Source organism: Sus scrofa, chromosome 6 (genome assembly GCF_000003025.6).
Source record: "Sus scrofa isolate TJ Tabasco breed Duroc chromosome 6, Sscrofa11.1, whole genome shotgun sequence".
Lineage (NCBI taxonomy): Eukaryota > Metazoa > Chordata > Mammalia > Artiodactyla > Suidae > Sus > Sus scrofa.
This window is the reverse complement of record NC_010448.4, coordinates 20,161,010-20,179,015: the sequence shown is the minus strand read 5'-3', so window position 1 is coordinate 20,179,015 and position 18,006 is coordinate 20,161,010. Positions and strand designations below refer to the sequence as shown.

The following is an 18,006-nucleotide window of genomic DNA, read 5'->3' as shown; positions in this document are numbered from 1 at the left end:
TGCATCTTGGACCTACATACATCGCAGCTCACGGCAACACCAGATCCTTAACCCACTGAGTGAGGTCAGGGATTGAACCCACATCTTCATGGATTCTAGTCGGATTTGTTTCCACTGAGCCACAACAGGAACTCCCTCCCTTCTTTTTAAGACTGAATATTCCATTGTACATCTATGCCCGCCTGCCTGCCTGCCTGCCTTCCCCTGTCTCTTTCACGGCCATTCAAATGGGTGTAAGGTGATATCTCATTGGTTTTGATTTGCTTTTCCCTAATGATGAGTGATGTTGAGCATCTTTTCTGTTCCACCAGCTCTATATCGTCTTTGGAGAAATGTCTCTGCAGTCCTTGCCCATTTTTAGAATGGGTTGTTTTAGGTTGTTGAGTTGTAGGAGTTCTTTATATAGTCTGAATATTAACCTCATATCAGAATATGATTTGCAAATGTTTTATCCATTCAGTACTTTGCCTTTTCATTCTGCTGACAGTTTCCTTTGATGCACAGCAGTTTTGATGTTTGATGTAGGCCCTTTGTCTCTTTGGGCTTTTGTTGCCTGTGCTTTTGGTGTCATAGCCAAGAAATCATTACCAGATCCAATGTCGTTAAGCTTTTTTCCCGGGAGTTTTATAATTTTAGGCCTATGCTTAGGTTTTTAACCCATTTTGAATTAATTTTTGTACATGGTGTTAGGTAAGGGTCCAACTTCTTCATTCTTCCGTAGTAAGAATGAACTTTTATATTAAAAATTCTCTTACCTCTTCCTGCCTATTTTCTCTTCTAGTGAAAAAAAAAAAGTAGGTTAAGAACTTTTCTATTCATCAAAAGATTCTACAAAGAAAATTAAAAGAGAAGCCACAAACTGGGGGATTTTTTGTAACACAGATAACTGATAAAAGATTTGTGTGCAGAATACTTCTATAATCAGTAGGAGAAAAGACAAACGACCTCGTAGAAAAATGGACCAGACTCATAAAAAGGAATTTCACAGAAGAGGAAGCATGAATGGACAATGAACATATAATAAAATACTCAGCCTCATTAGTGCTCAGGAAAATGCAAATCAGCATCACAATGAAGTATCATTTTATACCAATTAACTGGGCAAAAATTAAGAAATCTAATAAGGAGGACTCTTCTACATAACAGATGGGCGAGTAAATTGGTACATGTTGGCAGTATCTTGTGACGCTGAGCACTCACAGACCCTACAAGCCAGCAATTGAGCTTTTAGGTGAAATTCACCCCAGAGAAACTCTTAAATACATGATTCAGATGTGAGCACAAATGTGCATGATGACAATGTTTGCCATAGAAAAAAGGACTGGAAATGAACCAAATGTCCAATGATAAGAGAATGCTTATGGAAATTGTGGCATGTTCCCAGAATAGAGTATCATTCAGCAGTAAAAATGAACTGTAAGAACCTAGCTGAAAGTTAAAACGTAAAATTGAGTGAAAGAAGCCTGGGCGCGGCAGGGTGTTATTTTTACGGAGTTCAGAACCAAATCAAAAAACCACATTCATTAGAAATAGAAAACAAAGAGGTACTAAACCTAAAATCCGGAAGAGTGATTTCTCTGGGGGGTGGAGGCAGCAGGCATGCAGAAGGAACCAAGAAACTGACTATGTTCTAGAACTTAAGTGAGTGCAAGTTTCCTGGGTGTTCTTGTCTTTACAACATAATCTAAAATGTGTTACACGAATTCTTTTACATAGATTAAATGTAACATGGCAAAGAGTTATTCTATAGCCTGTAGACCAGTTAATCCTTGCACACCCCTTCAGCACCAAGCTTTTGGGCAGCAGCCACTAATTTAGGGAGATTGGAAGAGAAACTCTCCATTCCTCCACCGTCTGTTTATTTTGGGAAGAAGTTGGAAGGAGCAGGTGGGCATGGCCTCTGAGGCCTCCAAAAAAAATTCTGGGCACCAAACCCAGAGTAGAGGCTGGATGTTGATGAGAAGAAGCACAAAGAAAGGTCCTGTGGCCAGCAGGAGAGAGTTCGATGGGTGACCTGTAGATGGCCCAGCTCCCAGTCCACCCTTAAACTGGGAAAACTGGCCTGCGACTTCCTACCCTTTGGCCCAAGGCAGACAGGGAGTGAGTGGCCATCAGGCAGACATCTACTACCCATTACATTCCTAGAAGGGAACAGGAGTGACACTACCCAACAAAGGGGTCTCCGTGGGGGCCTGAAGACATAACTCTTTCCTGAGAGACTATTTCACAACGTACGTCCCCAAGGGACCCTGCCACACCATGTGAATGACATCAAAGGGGGTGTGTATGCTTCAGCCAGAATTAAGTAAGGCAATCCATCCATCTCCATTTAACTCAGCTAAACAGTTCTCTCAACAGATACATATACAATAAGCCAAGACATTTCCCCCACCCCCCATGGTTTCTGTTTTATTTGCAGTGGTAGAAAAGCCTTTTAAAATCACAATCGTCTTGGAGGTCCCGTTGTGGCTCAACGGAAACGAATCTGGCTAGCATCCATGAGGACGGGGGTTCGATCCCTGGCCCTGCTAAGTGGGTTAAGGATCCGGCGTTGCCATGAGCTGTGGTGTAGGTCACAGAAGCAGCTTGGATCCCGCGTTGCTGTGGCTGTGGCGTAGGCCAGGGGCTACAGCTCTGACTGGACCCCTAGCCTGGGAACCTCCATATGCCACGGGAGCAGCCCTAAAAAAGGCAAAAAGAATAAAAATTAAAATAAAAATCACAATGGTCTATGGATAGAACAGCCTTTCAAATGGAGTAAGGTTTTTCCATTTTTACTGATTTCTTTTAAGAATGCTTTAAAATACCATATGATATCACTTATATGTGGAATCTGAAATACTATACAAATGTAAACCCAGACACCTACAATGAATTCATCTTCAAGAAAGGAGGCAAGAATATAAAATGGGGAAAAGACAATCTCTTCAGCCAGTGGTACTAGGAAAACTGGACAACTGCATGTAAATTGATGAAACTAGAACACACCCTCACACCATGCACAAAAATACACTCAAAATGGTTTAAAGACTTCAACATAAGACATGACACCATAAAAATCCTTGAAGAGAACACAGGCAAATCATTCTTTGACATGGTCTCTGAAATGTTTTCTTAGGTCAGTCTTCCAAGGCAATAGAAATAAAACCAAAAAAATGAATGGGACCTAATCAAACTTACAAGCTTTTGCCGAGTGAAGGAAACCACAAACACAACTAAAAGACAACCTACTGAATGGGAGAAAAGAATTGCTTATGATGAAACTGACAAGGGTTTAAGCTCCAAAATGTACAAACGACTCATATAACTCAACAGCAACAACAAAACAACCTAATTGAAAAATGGGCAGAAGACCTAAAGTGACATTTCTCCAAAGAAGACAAATGGATGGACAGTAGGCACGTGAAAAAATGTTCAACATCGCTAATTATCAGAGAAATGAAAATTAAAACTACAGTGAGGTACCACCTCGTACCAGTCAGAATGGCCATCATTACTAAGTCTACAAATAACAAATGCTGGAGAGGGTGAGGAGGAAAAATAATCTTCCTACACTCTTGGTGGGAATGTACACTGGTACAACCACTTTGGAGAACAGCATGGAGGTTCTTCAGAAAACTAAATATAGAACTGCCATACGATCCTGCAATCCCACTCCTGGGTATATACTGGGACAAAATTATAATTCAAAGATACATGCACCCCTATGTTCATAGCAGCCCTAGTCACAATAGCTAAGACACGGAAACAACCAAAATGCCTATCAGTAGATGACCTGATTAAGACGTGGTGTATACACACACACACACACATATATACATACTGGAATACTATGCACCCATAAAAATGAAATAATGCCATTTGTAGCAACATGGATGCAACAAGAGATTATCATGCTAAGTGAAATAAGTCAGAAGAATAAAGGCAAATACTGTGTGAGATCACCTATATGTGGAATCTAAAATATGGCAAAAATGAACTTAGCTACAGAACAGAAACAGACTCAAAGACATTGAGAACAGACCCGTGGTTGCCAAGGGAGAGAAAAGGTGGGGAAGGAAGGATTGGGTCTTTGGGATTAGCAGAGGCAAACTAGTGTACACATGGGATGGATACACAACACGGTCCTGCCGTAGAGCACGGGGAACTATATTCAATATCCTGCGATAAACCATAATGAAAAAGAATATTTATATATAACTGAGTCACTCTGCTCTACAGCAGAATTTAACACACTGTTAACCCACTATATTTCAATTAAAAAATAAGTAAAATAAACAAAGTGATTTTTTTTAAAAAAGCCTTAAAAATTGGAGAGCTTGATTTGCACTGCTGACTCCACCTGAACATGATGTATTGTGTTACATGGTGAGCTCTCCCTAAAAATCTTTGAAATGATCTAGAAATTCAGCCAGTAGGATCCTGTGAAATGTTGATCAAGGGCTGAACTGGCTCAAAGCCTGAGAAAATACTTCCGGAATGCTCAGTGACTTCAAGAAGAGCATGTTACATAATTTTTATCTGGATTCTTGGATGAAGAAATGAGTGAACACAAAATGCTAAATTAGAAAATGACAGTGTCTTTTGAAGAGTTTTTTAAGTGTTTTGCTCTTGAATCTAAGAGATAGCCAAGTGCCAGGCCCTCTTGTTCCCATTAAGATAAAGCCCCACTCTGGGAACAGCCGTTGTCATCTCTCCCTCCCATGACCCCTGCAATGCTGGCTTTTTAATTTTTTCTTTTTCTTTTTGGTCTTTTTTGGGGCCTCACCCGCGGCATATGGAAGTTCCCAGGCTAGGGGTCTAATCGGAGCTACAGCTGCCGGCCTACACCACAGCCACAGCAACTTGTGATCCGAGCTGCATCTGTGACGTACACCACAGCTTATAGCCACGACGGATCCTAAACTCACTGAGCGAGGCCAGGGATCGAACCTGCGTCCTCATGAATGCTAGTGAGATTCATTTCCGCTGAGCCACGATGGGAACTCTGATGCTGGCTTTTCATACTGGTTTTGGTCTCTAGTTTTTCTTCAAGCATCAAAATGCCTCCTCACCACCCCTTTCCATCAACAAATCACACCATCTTTCTCTCCCCTCTCTCGTCTCTTGCCCCTGAATCCATAGCTTTTAGCTCATCATTTGCTTTCTGCATCTAAAGAAACAATCTTTAGGGCAGAATTTTAGTTGCCCAAAGGGATTCCTGCAAATCATGTGAGAATCAAAGAAACTTCTCTGTCAAGGGCGATACAGGAGCAGAGAATGTCATAAAGATATAATCCTCTGGGCTCTTTTTTTTTTTTTTAAACTGGCCATGGGTGGGAGATGTTTGTAAGGATTAGCTTGTTCTACATGTTCCCTTTACTGATTTTGAAGCAGGAGCAGTGCCCAGACACTCTCTTCAGAGCTGCGCTGACACTTGTTAATGATGTTGGCGTATAAAGCCATGCTCATTTTAAACTCATTTAGACACAAGGGAAAATGAGCTAGCATGTGCCAGAAGGGAAAGAGGAGGAAATCAAGTAACTGGTGTCAGAGGGAGAAAGCAACAAGTTTATGGTACAATCAAAGAGGCCTTTTCACATCAGATGCAAGTACTGGGGGGAAAAGTGAACATTTCAGGTGAAAAGCAAATACTCTCTCCCTTCTCGATTCTCTCTACGCCAGCAGCTTCCGCCTGTACAATCCCAGGTCCTTGGCTGGCCCCAGCTATGCACCACGACGCAGCAGCGAAGACTTTCCAATACGCCTGACTTCTGAAATTAATGTAGGGAGGAGTCTATTGCTGTTTTGCACTCCAAACTTGCTCTCAAAAATTATTGCTCCCCAAACGCAACGTAAAACTTGGCATTTTATTTTAGAACAGGAAAAGGACCTTAGTGGAAAATCTGGTGAAACCTAACGCCTGTGGCTTAGTCAATAGTATCTGATAAACGTACCATGATTACATAAGACATTAGGGAAAGCTAGATAAAGGATACAGGGGAACTGTCTATACTATCTTTACAACTATTCTATAAATCTGAAATGACTTCCAAATGAAAACGTTTAATGAAATGATGCCCCTTTCGTTGACTGACTCTGACAGATAGGAGACCTCTGGCTTCTGGGGCCGCCTCTTTTGTTCTGTCCTTTAGACCACGACTCAGGCACCAAGAGAGCAGAATGCTTGTCTCACGTCCTTGGCAAGCAAGTTGTGTCTGACTGTGTCTGGTTGTACGGTGTCTCCTTTGATTAACGAGGCAGAAAGGCAGAAGCCTGGAACAATCAACAAAATGAGCTCAAACAAAACCAGGCTGGGCCTGTGTGGCCTGGGTCAACCATTTGCCTCACAAGAGGGCAGCTGTATACTGACTTGCCTTTAATTCACTATACATTTTATTCACCACTCATGAATGATGGGAGGTTTATTGCCCATTCAAAATGGTAATATCAATAGTTAGAGAGTTCCAAATTTTAAGACACTTTTCTTTAGGTTCAATGCATTTAGTTCTTTTAAAAATTGTTTCTTTGTGTAATCAATATTCAAATTTCCAGTTTAATAAAACTAAACCAAAGCAAACCAAAACCCAAAAATTTCCAGTTTACCTACGGTTGAAATTAAGATTTTTGTGCGTGTGTGCTTTTTAGGGCTGCATTCGTGGCATATGGAAGTTCCCTGGCTAGGGGTCTAATCAGAGCTACAGCTGCCGGCCTACACCACAGCCACAGCAACACAGGATCCAAGCCATGTCTGTGACCTACACCATAGCTCAAGGCAACACCAGATCCTTAACCCACTGAGTGAGGCCAGGGATCGAACCCACATCCTCCTGGATCCTAGTCGAGTTCGCTGACTGCTGAGCCACCAAGGGACTCCTGAAATTAAGATTCTTGAAGTAATTCTTACAGTTTAAGCAACTATCCTATGTTTTGTGCAACAGGTTACTTCAGGGATAGAATTTTCTCTTGAAGACAAAGGTACTTCCAGAAACACGAGTACAGCCTTTGCAATTATCTTCCACAGCCAAGATCAGGGTTATAGACCATAGTTTCACTTAAACACAGTTGTTCTAAGCATAAAGATGGAAAGTACTCCTGGGATTTCTTGAAGATTGCTGGACCAGAAGAGAACAGAAAGAGCACACTGACTTCTGTATGAACTTGCATGAACTTCTCAGTATTTCTGCATTCCAATGTCACTACTTTGGACACAGTATTCCAGACACTTCTCAGGTTCCGCAATGCTGAGAGATGAACAAGACACTATAAAACGCTCAGAACTCTCTTAGGCGGCAGAAGGTGATTTTTTTTATTGAAAATAAGGGACAGATTATTTCTGCTATAGAAACAGTAAGAAAATTCAATACCCGTCGCTGGGGTAAAGATGACTTTTTTAACAAATGGTGCTGCTATGGCAGAGTGGCTTTTTGGAGGGTTTGAGCAGAGGAGTAATCTGATTTACTTTTAAATAAGACCACTCTGGCTGCTGTGGTGAGAAGAGTCTGAAGGCGAGGAGGGCGGATGAATGCAGGGAGGCAGTGGGAAAGTGACCCCAACATCCCCAGCAGGAATGGAGGCGGTGGCGGCGGCGGGGAGACAGGGAGGTCCTGCCAACGATACGGAGATGCAGAGCAAGAGCAAAAGGGCCAAGGAGGACCACTACATCTGTCCTGAGCAGTGCGGAAGGATGGAGTTGTCAGAAACAGAGATGAGAAAGATGACAGGAGGGGGAGACTGAGAGAGAGTAAGACGAGAGCCTCAGTTTTAGCCGCATGGGCTCAGACGTCCAGGTGGAAAGTCCAGCACGTGGTCGTCTGGGGTTGAAGGGAGAGGTCTGGCTGGAGATGGCATTTGGGAGCCATCAGTGTAGAGATGGTGGTATTTAAAGCCTGACACTGGAGGAGTCAGAATGGCCAGAAGAGACCTAAGGACTGAGGCTGAAGACTTCCAAAACGCTGAGGCCACAAGAGCAGGAGGAACTGACCTGGGAGACCGAGTCTTGTCCCCTCCTCTAGGAAAGTCCATCTTGTAACCCAGGGAAAAACCTGAAGACAGTGAGGTCTTCTGCATATAACTAAGGCCAACTTAGGCCCGAGTTACCTGGGAACAGAGCCTTTAAGGGAAAGAGCACACATTCCCCTTGACTGGAAGAGCGAGTTGGTATTTGAGCTCATTTGTTGACTTATTTTGAAAAATTCAGCTCTTTGGCAAAGGGAGCAAATCATAATCCAAGAGTGATGTGGGGGACGGCTGCAGGGGGGAGGGCTAGGAATTGACAGGCTCGAAGGCAAATTTGTAATTATAAATGGGGTTCAGACGCTCCTTGTAATGTAACTCGTTCAGAACTTAAGATGGAACAAATTCTTAACGTGTGCACTCATGTATTCTTGGCATGTGGCCGCTGAGCAAAATTTTTAATAAGAAAAAAAAAAAAGGCAACAGCCTGAGGATTGACTTTGCAAACAAAGCTGTCTATGAATCCAAAAATTAAACAATATGCTCTTCTCGCTGACAATGAATTTCATTTGCAGGCCCTGACTCTACGTAAAAGCTCTGCCAGTAATGGAAGTCGTCGCTCTTTTTTAGGACACGGCACATCCCAGTGGAGAATGTCCCCGACATTTATGAGTATTGTGCAAACAAAAGAGCAGTTGCTAAAACATGGATTTATTTGGACATTACTGTCAAATACAATCAGACAAAAATTCTCTGATAGCTTTGCCTGATCATCTGCAGGACTCCAGTTACAGAAATAGAACTCGGACAGAACGTATGCAGGGGCAAAGTGGATCATTTATTTAGCACCAAAATCAAATTATAAAAACCTCAGTTCCATCTTAAAACAGGCATTTAAAAAACATTTTTGACATTCTAAGTCTGCCCCACAACATCGGCACAATTTGGAGACTGAAACCCCACCCTAATTTCCAACGACACAGGCAGTGGTGGGAAGTTGGAAGGGGAGCCAACAGTGTGGAGACGGCTGCCCCTCGAAAGGCCCAGGGGGTCCCAGGAAAGCTGTGCCCGACTCTGCCTGAGGTTTCCTCCTTGATCGCCCGGGGAAGGGTTTTGTGGTTGCTTAAATGGATTCTTAGTAACTGGTCAGGAATCTTCTCTGTCATAACATTGCGAAATTTATTGACGAGAAAAACAACGCTCACGACAGCCACGCTGCTGAGCTTCTCAAACAGCCCTCTTCATTAGGCAACCCTGAAGCTCTGATTTCAATGTCACACGGGCTGGTTACCACCCTTTAATAACTACTTTGCAGTTCCAAACGACTCCCTGACAGCTTTGCTGGGGAGGGAATGGCAGAACCTTGCCACTGCTCTAAAGATCTGAGGCAAAGCAAGCTCAGGTTAACCCTTTCCCGTCACTACAGAAGAGGAAAGCAACGTCTTCTCTTTAGTAAAAACCATGCCACTCATCAGCCTTTCCCTTTGCCTTCCTAATTCCTGGAGACAGTTTTTGGAAATTGGGGTAACTCCCCACAGGCAGGTGGTAGGGGATATTTACAGGTAGGGCCAGCATCCTGGGGGGGCTGTCCTTTGTGGCACCATGAGGAAGATGAGGCATGGAAGCTCAAGAGAACATTCTGTGAGCAGGCGAGGAAGGCCCATTTCCACCCATGCTTTGGAGCTGGTGGAACTGGACATCTAAGGCCGTCCCCACTCCCGTGAGGAAACCCACTTCCAACTCTATTGCGACGTAGGTATTGATGATCCTTATTTGTGAAGGGCTTGGACTTCTCCCTGGCCGTGGGCCCCTGGGTCACGCAGGCCTGGGCTGAGGGTCAACAGGTGGGACACCCCCAGCATATCCTTTCCCCACCCAATGGTTCCCCTCCCAACACTCCTGCAGGAGAGAAGCCGCAGGATGGGACGTGATGCTGGCCCTTTCCAAGGCGAGCTGGGCTTCATCAAGGACACACAGAGGAAGACGTCTAGAGGGAGCAGTTCTGTGTTCTTCCGGCCTTCAGTCTTCCATGTCAGGGAGTTTTCTCTTCTTGTAGTTCTGAACAAGGTTGGAAGCTGTGATCTGAGATGCCTGGCCCTTCTCCCAACACTGAAAGTCATTCAGTCCTTTCTGCCCTGTTTGAAACAAGCCTCTCTCCATTTCGTCCAGCCTGGCTACCAGTGCCGAAGTGTCTTCGTTGTAAGCGTTCTGGGCGGAGTCCATGATGCGGCGGAAGCGGCCAATAAACGTCTGAGGAAGAAGAGAGAGAGAGAGAGAGCGAGCAATCAGATACATTTTTAATCCCTGGACGTCCACACTGCGTGAAAGGGAAAGATCTGGTTTAGGACTTGGTCTGAGTCTCCACTGCTGCTCAGGCAAGTTACTGCGAGTGGCCGAGTCTCGGTCTCCTTGTCTGGACTGTGATGAAAATCCACTGAAGCAACATGTGTAGAGCACCCGGCAAATGGCGAGCTCCTCAGAAAGCACTCCCCGTTATTATTAGAAACAAAGGCCATAAAAATGTATTGTGGGGAGTTCCCGCTATGGCTCAACGGGATCGGGGGCATCTTGGGAACGTTGGGATGCAGGTTTGATCCCTGGCCGGCACAGTGGGTTAAGGATCCTGCATTGCCCAGCTGAACCCAGGATGCAAGTGCAGCTTGGATCTGATCCCTGGCCCAGGAACTCCATGTGCCTTGGGACGGCCAAAAAAGAAAAAAAAAATCTACTGTGGTCACGTGCAAACAGGTTTCAACCAGAAAAGCCTCCTGATTTAACTGAATGCAGTTTCTACTTTTTTTCCCTTCCATCTGAGGGCAGGAGGGAGACATAGGGTCTGCGAGTGTCATTTTATCACAGGGCTCTGAGTCCACGCCACAAGCCTTTGCTGCAGTTTCTTCAACTGCCTCCTGGTGGCGTCATCTTCTGTGTAAACAACCTTAATCTACAACATGTCAAAGCAGTGATGCAAAATGAAAACATGTCACACCCTAAAAAAGGGCAGTCTTCCAATTCTAAAACATGCTCTCGTGACATCCTAAGACAGACGGATCCTCCTTTTCAGCTTTCTGCTCAAAAGAGTTTCATCAGCTCCAACTGTCTGCAGTCGAGGTTTTGAGGTCTTTGTCTGAAAGGACAGCAACAAAGTTTTCCTTTGTTGCCCACATTAAAAGCAGCACTGGGACATGTTAGACCAAACAGCCCTGGAGGCTGCGGGAGGGTGTCTCCACAGTCCAGGGAGCAAACATGTTTTGAGCCAGCAGTTCTTGTAAAGCTAGAAACAGGGAGGTAAAACCCGAGCTGGAAAGGATGGTTTCTTCTAATATTAACAGAGTAAAAATAACCTTGGAACATTCAAGTCAGATTATACTGTAAAGGATGGTGACACATGAATAACACTGCTTTGTCCATGCAAAACAGTGGTCACAGTTTAGTAAGTGACACTGCATAATCTCATGACACCTTTATAATTTTGGCATTATCATCATCTCCATCTTACAGGTGCAGAGTTGATGCCTAGAGGACTCAAGGAGCTTGTCTGAGTCACACAGCTAGTTCGTGGCCAAGACAGGATGTGACCCCAGAACAGGGGAGAGGAACAAGGAACCAAATGATGGGTGTATCTCCAACAGGAATCCTCAGGCCTGTCCTGAGGCCGGGCTGGGACTATGTATTTAGGTGCCTGTCACCTGTAATCAACCATCACCCCTTTCTGATGGCCAGGACTTCCTGTTGGCCCCAATTCTTAGCAAGCACATATGAAGAGGGGCAGACAAGGAGTTCCCACTGTGGCTCAGCAGAAACAAACCCAACTAGGATCCATGAGGACACAGGTTCCATCCCTGGCCTCGCTCAGTGGGTTAAGGATCTGGTGTTGCTGTGAGCTGTGGTGTAGGTGGCAGACGAGGCTCGGATCCCGAGTTGCTGGGGCTGTGGTGCAGGCCGGCTGCAACAGCTCCGATTCAACCCCTAGCCTGGGAACTTTCATATGCCACGCGTGTGGCCCTAAAACACACACACACACAAAGTGCCGGACAAGTCACACGTAAGTGCATATATGATTGGCAAACACAGTCTAACTGCAGGCTGGCCTGGAATAATAATAAACTGATGATATAAACCATACACTTTCCCGGGTAAGAGTCTGGTGGCTGCCTCGGCTGGCTCCCGAGACGTGTGCAATGCCACAGGTTTTCACAGCCATGACTTGCCTGCAGGAGAGCCTGGGAGATGTCTGCATTCTCTGGGCTGTCAAAATGCAGGAGCTGGGAGCCGAACCCGTAGAAGTGAGGCCCCATTTTGTGGAGGTCCACCACGTTGGCATCTGCACCGAACACCGTCCTCCAACCCTCCTGGTAGATCTTGGGAAGTTCCACCGAAAGGATCCGCCGCTTGTTGTCGAAAAGTCCTTTTGCTAGCCACAAAGGGAGCTCAAGCTTGGAGCCCTGCACGGGACAGGATCGTAGACTTTAAACACACGTAACACGGGAGACGTGCCTGACAAAAAGGAAACGCCCGTGGCCTGAGAGAATATCAGTGCCGCTTGAGGCGAGGGACGGTCAAACGCAGACAATGTAGCTGTGACTTGAAGAAATGAACTGTGTGGGCTGATGCTGGCATGTGCTAGGTAGAGGGTGCCTACGTAACCAGCTCCCAGTTAGCACCTTGGAGGCTGACTCTCCAATGAGCTTCCCTGGGAGACAATATTTCATGCATGTTCATTGTTAGAATTAAGCGTGTCCTGCATCCAGTCCCGTCCACTGGGACAGGACTCTTGGAAACTTGTCTGGTTTTCTGCAAACGGCATCTCATGCACCCTTTCTCTTTGCTGATTGTGCGCTGCATTCTTTCATCATATTCACATTTAAACATAAGTATGACTATCTGATGTGTCTTGTGAGTCCTCTTAGTGAATCATCAAACCTGGAATTGGTCTTTGGGATCCCTTGTACAGACAGAAATGGAGAATCTATCATCAGAAGACTCAGAAATCAAGAAGCAAGAGGAGATCCTGCTGTGGCTCAGTGGGTTAAGAACCCAACACGGTGTCTGTGAAGATACGGGTTCAATACCTGGCCTTGCTCAGTGGGTTAAGGATCCAGCATTGTCGCAAGCTGCAGCGTAGGTTGCATGTGCAGCTTGGATCTTGTGTGGCTGTGTCTTGGCATAGGCAGCTGTAGCTCTGATTCAACTGCTAGCCTGGGAACTTCCATATGCATCAGGTGCAGCCCTAAAAAGAAAAATAAATAAATCAATAGAATAAAAATTAAAAAAAAGAAAGAAGCATTACTAGAGAAAAGAGGGACATTTGACAATAACAAAAGGGTCATTAAATTCACAAGAAAAATATAAATATCTGTCTAAACTGACAGAAGTCTTAAGAGGAAACTGAAAAATCTGTACCTATAGTGGGAGACGTTAACATATCTCTTGAGATAAATAAGAAGTAGCAAACAAAACTCAGTGAGAAAACAGACAATCTCAACAAAATAAATAACCAACTCGACCTCATTTATAGGTAGAGATCACGTACTGTGGACCATGACCTCAGAGTATGCAGCTTTTCAAGTGCATATAGGTTAAACTGATCTCATGCTGGGGCTTAAAGCAAGTGTTAACTTTTGAAAAACTGAAATGATTCAGACTACATTCTTCGACCACTGGGAATTAAGCCAGAAATCAAAACCAAAAATGTACAGAGCAAAATCCCCAAATGTTTGGACCTAAGCACCAGTCTTCTAAATAATCCATGGGTCAAAGAAGAAATCACAATGAAAAATCAGATTAAATGAAAATCAGATTAAAACTTGTGAAATGTATTAAAGCTGTGCTTAGGAGAAATGCCCAGCATAAAGTTGAAAAATCAATGACCTATGTACCCATCTCAAAATGTTAGGAGAACAAAGAAAATTAAGTCCAAAGAAAGTAGAAGGAAAGTACTTTAATTAAGATAAGAACTTAATGACCTAAAAGTACAAATGAGAAAGTTGACAGAGCCATTACTTAGTTCTTTTAAAAGCCTAATGCAAGAGTTCCCATCGTGGAGCCCGGAAATGAATCCGACTAGGAACCATGAGGTTGCAGGTTCCATCCCTGGCCTTGCTCATTGGGGTAAGGATCCAGCGTTGCCGTGAGCTGTGGTGTAGGTTGCAGATGCGGCTCGGATCTGGCGTTGCTGTGGCTCTGGCGTAGGCCGGTGGCTACAGCTCCGATTAGACCCCTAACCTGGGAACCTCCATATGCCGTGGGAAGCAGCCCTAGAAAAGGCAAAAAAGACAAAAAGACAAAAAAAAAAAAAAAAAAGGAATAGCAAAAGGCTATAATTAAAAAAAAAAAAAAAGAGTAAAAGGATGTTCTGAGCAACATTATACCACTATATTTAAACATTTAAATATTCAAATTCCTAGCAGGAGGAAAACCAACATATCAAAAGTAACACAAGAATAGAAAATCTGAATAGTCCTATATCTAAGAATGAAATTAAATATGTGACGTTTTACTCAAATCTCCCATGCAGAAGAATCCTAAATAATTTATGCAGACACTCTGCCCTCAAGGAATGGAGCATAATTCCCCACTCCTTAAGCATAGCTGCACATAACAACTTCCTTCCAGAGAGAACAGTGTGGAAAGGGTGAAAAGAGTAATTTACAGTGAAGAATCCTGACAAACCCACCTCAGCTAAGTGATCAAGGTTCCTATCACCATGATAAGTCACGTTGATGGTGTATAGACCCTGGTAAAAGGGCACTTGACCTCTATGCTCTATGGTCTTCCTCCTCAAAACACTGTCTAATTATGAGAAAACCATCAGACAAATCCCAAATGAGGAACATACTCTACCAAAAAGTGGGTCAGCACTTCACAAAATTCCTGATCATTAAAACCAAGGAAGGTCTGATAAACTATCAAAGCCATGAGGAGCCTAAGGACCCATGGCTACTAAATGCAATGTGCTGTCCTGGATGGGATCCTGAAACAGAAATAGGGCGTTAGGTAAAAAAGAAGGAAATACGAATAAAGTACGTAGGGCACATCTCTGTCTACCAGCGCGCAAGAGAATTAAACCCTTCACTATCATATTGAGTTTTCCGTCAATAAAGAATGTCTAAATTCTTTTTTACAAAGAAGATAAACTTTAAAACATTATTTAGAAACACGGAGGTGAATCTTGAAGAAACTCTGAAAAACATAGACTGTGGAGATGGGAAGGGACATAGCAAGGCAAGGCCTGCTATGTTTTGTTATAAATCTTTTGGTACTATTGACTTTTTAAACTTTGCATATGTCCTACTTTGAAAAAAATTAAAACAGACCAAACAAAAACACCCTTCTAAACAAAACTCAGGTTAAATAGGAAATCAAAAATAACCATTACAAGCCAAGTTCCTGGGACAAACTCGTATTTGAAGTCATGCAGTCTTAGGTTCGAATCCAAGCTCACCGCTTATAATGAGTCCCTGGCCAAGTTACCCAACCTTTCTGAGCTTCAATTTCCTCCCATGTAACAACACTTAACAGTAGGGTTGTTGAAAAATTAAAGGCTAATACACGGAAAACTATACTCCCCCTGCCCTATCCATGCTGGCAATAAAACTCAGTAAATGGTAGGTGATACTGTCATCGTTATGCAGGAATGAAATTAGCAACTTGGGGCTCCCCGATATTATTTGCTCCTACAGAAGCAAAAACTTTTGTTTTAAGGCAAAAGTGGTCAGAACCATTGGTCCTCAAGTATTCAGTCGGTGCCAATTCTAAAGCAAGAACACATGCCGGGGAGAGAAGACACTGCTAAATTTGGTTGGTTTCAAAACTGAGTGTGGGAGGGAGCTCAACGACTCAGTGTAAATTTCGTTTCCGTAAGGGTCGCGGAGAGTAGGTGGGGAGAAGGACTCTAGAGCGCGGGGAATCGGCGGACAGAACTCCTTTAGCGCACTTCCGGGCCCCTCCTTAAAACTACAGATCCCAGGAGGCAGCGCGCCCGGTCATGCGGCCCCAGGGCCGTAAGGCCCACTGGGAGTGGTAGTCTTTTGGTTAGGGGATCCGCGCCAAAGGCTTACCTGAGGGATTGTGTTGTCTGTCTCGGCCCCTCCGCTCCGGTCCAGGAAGAAAGTGCCGAGGCGCGGCATGGGGATCTCAGTGCGCACCGGGAGCTTTTCGTGGGACATCAGGATATCGTCCAGGGAAAGAAAGTTCTCCTCAGGCCCCAGCGCACCCGACTCCACCCGGAAATAAGCCTCGGACATGGCGGCGGTCCACTCTCGTTGTTCTGGAGACCTCGGGGAGTCAGGGATGTAGAAGGAGGAGGAGGTGGCGGTGGCTGAGGCTGGTCAGGATTTTGAAGGTTGAGGAGGTCCTTGCGGCCACCTGGTAGGATTCAAACTCTTTTCCCGCGCCCGGGGTTGGGCCAGACAGAAGCAGTCGATCTAGGCGGGTCTTCCCAGGAAGAAGCAATCGACAAAATCTGCGGATTTGGTTTTGCGCAACTCCTTGGTAAGGGCGCAGTAGGTGGATCCGCACTAAGTTTTCTTCCCGCAGTGTAGCCCAGGGTGAGAACTTCAAAGAGAAGCAGGAAATGCCGTTGAAGCTGCAGGAAGCGTCTGCACTAGACTGAGTTATGTGGTCTTTTAAATGTTTACATGAAATTAAAAACACTTTGCAGTACATTTAGGGGCTTAAAAAAGACCATTGCGCCCTTCCTCTCAGGCCTGATCCAGTCTGGCTTAATTATTACAGTTTGTCAGTCTCTGAGAATCTCTGTTAATCTTGAAACATTAAAAACAAAGCAACACTCTAACACTAGCCCCTGACAGTTATTACAGACTTTTCGGAGGAGGTATAGTAGGGTAGATGGGGGGGTGGTGGTGGAGGAGCGCACGTGGCTTGCAGAGGTCCTGAGTCTATGTCAGGACCTCCCAGTTCACCTTACCATCAACGGCTAACTCCATTTGTGGCTTTTATTTTAAATCCTTAAAAGAAGAAATCTAATGGGCAGTTCATCTCTTTTTGAGGCAGGCCACAATGGTCATAGGTGGCAAGACATTCCATAGATTGGGTGCCAGTCATGTGCCATCACTGGTCTGGTGGGAAGGGGATGTGGTACCAGACTTGGGGGCGTTAGTCAGGGCTATGGATGGTGGCAGTGTTGAGAGAGGCACTACAAAACTTACTTCATAAAGAAGGACATTCTGGGCTATAGAGCCATGAGCAGAGGGTTCATGGAAAAGGAATGTGTATTCATCATGTTTTTTATTTTCTGTCCTTTATGAGGCTTTGATATCTTGGGGCCTTGCAGCTTGGGTAGGAACTGTTCCTCCCAGGGTGAGCTAATTCCTAGAGTCGCAAACAACTTGCCTGTGAACATGCCTTCCGTGTACAAACTAACTGATCCAGAGCCCATATCCCAAGCCTTTATCTAACTCCCACATACCAAACCAGTATTTCCCCGCCCTAAATCACCCCAGGGCCAAGAACTGGACAGTTGGAGACCAGCCTTATTCAAACTATCCAATCCTAAATTTGTTTAAACCTGCCTACTCTGCTTCACCCATTTCTTCCCACAGAAACCACAGTAAAGGCTCTGGGAGTGTTTTCAGGGTCCTTCAGTAAAGGGGTGTCCTCCCCTCCCTCCTTCTGCCTCCTGACAGGCCCGTCAGGTACTTCCCTGTGTGACCCTACATGACATGATATGCTCCTTTCTCTTGGGAAGGGTGAGCATTGAAACTTCTTTCAGTGGCACAGACCACTCTGTCATCACTCAGTGATCTCTGTAAGTTAAAGCCTGGGCATCGACAAGACAAGAGGCAGTGGGGGAGGCGGGCAAATCGTGGGAAGCCTTGAGAGCTCTTCTAAGAGGGTTAGCCTATTCCATAGGAAATGGGAGGAAACGTGTAAGGTTTTTGAGCCAGTGATACCATATATCCGAGCTTTAAGTAGAGAATTCTGGCAGTGGGTGAACAGGGAGCGATTAGACACAGGGAACCCCGTTTGGAAGCTGTTCAGTGAGCCGTAACTGGCAAGTAAATGGATATAGAAAAGAAGGATCGAGAAGGTCAGAGATGATTGAGGTTT

General features: G+C 44.7%; 1 protein-coding gene across 2 annotated transcripts; it reads right to left on the bottom strand.

Moving 5' to 3' along the window:
- GINS3 (GINS complex subunit 3) lies at nucleotides 8,631–16,752 on the bottom strand. 2 transcript variants are annotated; one of them, NM_001244332.1, is made up of 3 exons: nucleotides 15,996–16,320; nucleotides 12,147–12,380; nucleotides 8,753–10,185 (listed from the first exon to the last, which is right to left on the bottom strand). In NM_001244332.1, the coding sequence occupies exons 1-3, from the start codon at nucleotides 16,179–16,181 to the stop codon at nucleotides 9,955–9,957; spliced, it is 651 nt and encodes a 216-aa protein (NP_001231261.1). In that variant the 5' UTR covers nucleotides 16,182–16,320; the 3' UTR covers nucleotides 8,753–9,954. The 2 variants fall into 2 exon arrangements, with proteins under 2 accessions (XP_005664436.1, NP_001231261.1); XM_005664379.3 differs by lacking the exon at nucleotides 12,147–12,380 and having other exon boundaries at nucleotides 8,631–10,185; nucleotides 15,996–16,752.